The sequence below is a fragment of the Nematolebias whitei genome, chromosome 1, assembly GCF_014905685.2.
Source record: "Nematolebias whitei isolate Nwh7 chromosome 1, NemWhi1, whole genome shotgun sequence".
NCBI lineage: Eukaryota > Metazoa > Chordata > Actinopteri > Cyprinodontiformes > Rivulidae > Nematolebias > Nematolebias whitei.
The window spans coordinates 40,286,287-40,291,964 of record NC_056498.1 but is presented as its reverse complement, the minus strand read 5'-3'; the positions used below and the strand labels follow the sequence as shown (position 1 = coordinate 40,291,964).

At 39.2% G+C, this 5,678-nt stretch overlaps 1 protein-coding gene across 1 annotated transcript in view; it reads left to right on the top strand.

Annotated features, from left to right (window-relative positions):
• cnpy3 (canopy FGF signaling regulator 3) overlaps positions 1–5,678 on the top strand; it is a 12,495-nt gene that overhangs the window by 5,423 nt on the left and 1,394 nt on the right. Inside the window, exons 4-5 of the mRNA XM_037680409.1 lie at positions 2,785–2,907; positions 2,982–3,099. Of these exons, the coding sequence (XP_037536337.1) occupies positions 2,785–2,907; positions 2,982–3,099 (241 nt within the window). The remainder of the gene's footprint in view (positions 1–2,784; positions 2,908–2,981; positions 3,100–5,678) is intronic.

Below are 5,678 nucleotides of genomic sequence, written 5' to 3'. Positions count from 1 at the left end.
TAATTTCGCCTGGGCGGCGCGGCACCATCCATCCATCGCAGCCGGAGCCGCTAGCTCTCCAGAGTTCCTCCGCCTGCACCGGCTGAGTGAAGCGAGCGTGCAGGCGGAAGAAGATGTTTAGGTTTAACGGCAAAACAGATGAAAAAAATCTTCTCTAAATGAGCAATTTTAAACAAAATACAAACCTTTGGCTGTAATGATTTTTTATTTTCACTTCATGGTACAAAGCACCAAAAAACTTTTTTGATTTTTAACAGAAAGGAAACTTTTGGATAATTATTCATAAAACTTGGCTAAATTGAACAAATTGCAGTTGATATAACCAATAGAGGGAAACTGGATACTTTTTAAATTGATATAAAGTGACATCATCTACATACCAGTTGATCAACTTTTATCAGTGTCCCTTCAAACCTTCTATGAATGTGTTGTAGCGACCGACAGCTGGATGCATTTTGATAACTCCCATCAGCCTTTTGGGCCGTCCATGGTCCAAAAGGCTGATCCACCCCATTTTAAAAGGGCACTTACTCAAATTGTGCTTAGGTTGCAGAGAAACGACTAAAATGAACTTAACAAACATAAGAAAACAACAAACAGACCCAACAAATCAAATAATTTAAGTCGTTTTAATTAAAAATATAAGGTTAGTGTTTAATATGCATTTAATGTTTTGGATCTACAACAATTAAAAACTCTTTCTCCACCAAAATGAGTAAACTTTTAACTTTTTTCCAAAGTAATTCTCACTTTAAGAGTTGAATTCACGTTTTTGTGGCCCACGAGTGCTTTCATCTTGATAGTTTTGGCACAGATAAGAAATAGGACAACCCTGACATAGATCATCAATTAAAGTGAAGAAAATTATAAATTAATGTATAAAAACACACATTGATATATAAAACACAGTGCAAAGCAGTACTTTAGGTATAGAATAACATTTAATCACAGTTCTCAGCCTTCAGGAGAAGGTTCGCTTTAGGGTGTAGGGAGGGAGGCTCAGACTGTGGATCCTCAGATTCAGAAGGATCAGTGAGGCGTCTGTTCTGGTCCTGGTCCTGGACCAGGTCTTCACTAGGCCTGTCATGATAAACAATAAATCAATTAATCGCATGATAAATGAAAATTATCGACCTCATTTTCATTTATCTGCTTTATCGTTTCTTCGTGTCTCTCTCTTTCTACTGAAGACACTGGATGATAAAAGGCTCAACTCCGGTGCTCTTCACTGACCCCGCCCTTTCTCTTTAATCTTTAAAATCTGTTTTAATCGTCCAAAATCGCGTTTTTGGATCGTTAAAAGCAGCTAAGCTGAGAAGCTAAGCTACGAGCTAAGCTAACAAGTCGACCTCAGGAAAAAACCTCCGTCTTGTTGAAGCTCCAGAATTCACGGTTGAAAGTCGTGCCTTCATGAAAAAAGTTGTTTTTCTCTGCAAAAAGAAGCTGAGAACTTGTTTACTGATTTTTTTCAATTAAAATCTTTGTGTGAAAAATGCTAAAGAGCTCAAACCACAACGAGCGTCCGCCATTTGGAGAACCAAAAAAAAAAGGAAGGTGAGACAGCCCATGTTGCGTCAAGGGGCCTCCCTCCCATTTTTCTTAGAGACACGCTGCTCACTCCCTCACTATCCATCCTTCGGTTCAAACAGTCTTATACTGACATCCGGTGGTCGAAAAAAGGTACTACACCCAAATCAAATTAACAAACTTTATTTTCTTAAATTTGACAATAATGACTAATTATAGCCAAATTTCAAACAATATTATTGTTTATCGCAATAATTACTGAGACAATTAAATCGCCCAGCAAAATTTGTTATTGTGACGGGCCTAGTCTTCACTCTTGCAGAGTTGCTAAAGGGGTCATGAGAGTTTGGTTCTGCAGTCTACACATGGTTTGTGGATGTGAAGAAGGCTGATGACCTTGTTCCTCTGTGAGGGAGGACTGTGGGAGGATGGGGCTGTCCAGTCCCTGTAGAACCAAAGCCGGATCTATGTCCGTGTCCTCAGCACAAAGTTGAGCTGTTCTCGGTGCCAGGGCTGTCCCTGGTCTCTGATCCAGGTCCAGGATCTCAGAGGGGAGAGTGACTGGTTGGAGAACCTCAGGCTCTTGCTTCTGTTTTATGCAGATGATGTGGTTCTGTTGGTGTCTTTGGTTCACGACCTTCTGGATGCACTGAGCCGGCTCCTCTGAGTCTGAGGTTGTGGTTCTCTGCTGAAAATGGGTGGAACGCCTCCTCCGGGTCAGCAAGGGAGTTTTTACTTCAGGTGGAGGGGTTCAAGTAGGATGGAGATGGATCAGCAGACCAGAACGTCATTCGCAGTAATGAGGGTGTTGCTTCAGTCAGTTGTGATGAAGAATGAGCTGAACTGGTTTACTGGACCGGTTCGTCTGCGTTCCAAAACTCTTCCGTGGTCATGAGGTTTGGCTCATGACCGAAAGAACGAGATCCTGGATCCAAGCTGCTGAATTGGGTTTCTTCTGTCGATGGTTGGGCCCCCGGCTTTAGAGATAAAGTGAGGAGCTGAGAGTGGAGCCGCTGCTCCTCTGCATCAAAACGAGTCGGCTGAGATGGTCTGAACTCTTGATTAGGATGTCTCTTGTCTGGTTCTGGGGCGTCACTAATGTTCAAGTCATTTTTTTTTTGTCTCTCTTCCATTCATTTCTTTGATATTTACATTTCTGAAGCAAACAAAGTGTTGGGTTGTGATTCTTTGCTTGACTTTAAAGACGTTGGATCAAACCGTGTTGTTTTTGAACGTCCCTGACTTGACTGTGTTCAGGGCATGTCAGAGACCTTCTCCACTCTTCATGGTTTGGTGAACAAAGGAGTAAAGGTGGTGATGGACATTCCCTACGAGCTGTGGAACGAGACGTCCGCAGAAGTAGCCGACCTTAAAAAACAGGTATTTTCCAAAGCGTGCACATTTAATGTCACCGTTGACTGTTTTAACTCTCGCTGGCACTTTGTTGTCATCAGTGTGATGTGATGGTGGAGCGGTACGAGGAGGTGATTGAAGACTGGTACAAAGGAAACCAGGAGGAAGACCTGACCACCTATCTGTGTGAGAAACATGTTCTTAAAGGAGGAGACACAGGTAAAACAGGAGAAAATCCACACATATTCTGTCAGGGCTACGTTTTTACACAACAGGCTACAGTAAACTGGTCGTCACCTGGTCGTTAACGAGATTTAAATGAAAGATAAATACAACCAGGAGTTTGAAGTCAGAATTGTTTCAAATGCTCCTGTAACCTCACAGTAACTTTACTGCCCTCTAGTGTCCTTTAGTTATAAAAAAAAACAATTCCATTGAAATTATTGTAAATTAGAGCCCGACCGATTTATTTGTAGGGCCGATATAGCTGTTTGGGGACATATCGGTATCGGTGATGATTGTCCTATTATGTGCCGATATAAATTCTAGTTTTTATCCTTAAAATTCTGGGAACCAGCCGTAATTGTACAATGTGTCCAGCAGAGGGAGCAAAAAGACTGCTTTCAAGTCATGGCCGTTCGCTTAAGTTTCACTTTCACATTCAGCACAGACGAAGTAGGGAGCAATGTGCAATGTGTGAGATTTTTGTTAATGAAAAGCGCGTTACAAATTAAAATCATTATTATTATTATTATTATTATTAATGTTGTGTAGCGTATTTTACTGAACAGACCATGATAAGTTTATTTTAACTGATCTGTAAAAAAAAAAAAAAAAAATCATTAATAATAAATTCTCTTCAATCCTCCAACCCGCTTGTCATTAGCTATGTGCCTCTCAAGTTAGCAAGCTAACGTTTAGACAACCTAGCATAGGATATTGCCTTATAAAACTTTATCCAGAACAATAAATGTAACGTAGCGGTAAAAATCATCAGTGTTAGTCACATGATCTTTGTTGCCCTCAATGAAATGTTTGTCTGAAATCTTTACTTCTCTACAAAGAAAAAGAAAAACTCTGCTGTCGTCAGTACTAGTTAGACCTTCACCGTACATGGCTGACTGTTTAAACAATGATCAGGAAGGTGTTTCTTTGTTCTCTCTCGTGGCTCAATGAGACTACCTGTATAAATAAAGGGTAAATGAAAAAAAATAATAATAATAATTTAACCCACCTGATAACTTTATGGTGAATAGTGGAGGATAGAAAATGTGAACGCACGTTAGGAAGACTGTTTCAAGACTTCAAGAGTTAAAACAGGTTTAAAAGTTTCTGTTAACATAGATTGTTGGGGACGAACAAAGCTCAAAAACTTTCAGCCAATATATCGGTTATTGGCATTGAGCCTTCCCCGCCCAGTATCGGTATCGGCAATAATCAAAATTTCCATATGGGTTTGGTCTGTTATAAATGCATTTTTTTACTCTGTATTTATCATGAAATAATGTATTAATTTCAGTAAAGTTATTTTATTTTATCTCTACCTCTATAGACGAGGCTGAAACTTACTTGAAAGAGGTGCGTTTTTTTCGCAGCTGGATGTTTCTACCGAGTCGCTCCTCTCGTCTCAATCAACGTAATTGTTTCATCTCGAACGTAAAGTGCAAAAACACACGTGCTTTTTGCACGAGTGTGCATTCAGTCCAAAAAACAGATTGACCAAAAGCAAGGCACCGTTTGTGAACAGAAGCAGCTCAGTGGTCAACTGATTCAGTAAAAGTAACAAAAATATGTAGAGGAAATAATTGTGTTTTTATTTTAAACTAAAGTCAAGTCAGATTTATTTATAGAGCACATTTAAAACAGAAACTGTTACCAAAGTGCTTGGTAAAGCCCGTTAGGAAGATAAAATATAACAAAACCATATTCATTTAAATTTGATGTTTTTATTTCAGATTGAGATAGCTGTAAAAGATCAACTAGTTAATGTGTAAAAAAATAGATAAATAAACACACGTAAAAATATATATATATTTTAAGCAGTTAAATAAAATGGTTAATTATAACCCTAAGAAACAGTTATTGTCATAAAGTTCAAGACCTTGTGAGGGTTGTGTTCGAGGAAAATATCCTTTATTTATCTCATTTACGCAAAGGAGCTTCTACAAGGAGAGAAGATTCTGAACTGGTTTTACTTGCAAGGATGAATTTTCAGGACAGGTTACACAGACATACAGGAAGTACACACAGATATACAGGAAGTACACACAGATATACAGGAAGTACACACAGATATACAGGAAGTACACACACATATACAGGAAGTACACACAGATATACAGGATGTACACACACATATACAGGATGTACACACACATATACAGGAAGTACACACAGATATACAGGAAGTACACACAGATATACAGGAGGTACACATACAGGAAGTACACACAGATATACAGGAAGTACACACATATACAGGACGTACACGCACATATACAGGAAGTACACACAGATATACAGGAGGTACACATACAGGAAGTACACACGCATATACAGGAAGTACACACACATATACAGGATGTACACACACATATACAGGAAGTACACACAGATATACAGGAGGTACGCACACATATACAGGAAGCACACACACATATACAGGAAGTACACACACATATACAGGATGTACACACAGATATACAGGAAGTACACACACATATACAGGAAATACACACACATATACAGGACGTACACACACATATACAGGACGTACACACACATATACAGGAAGTACA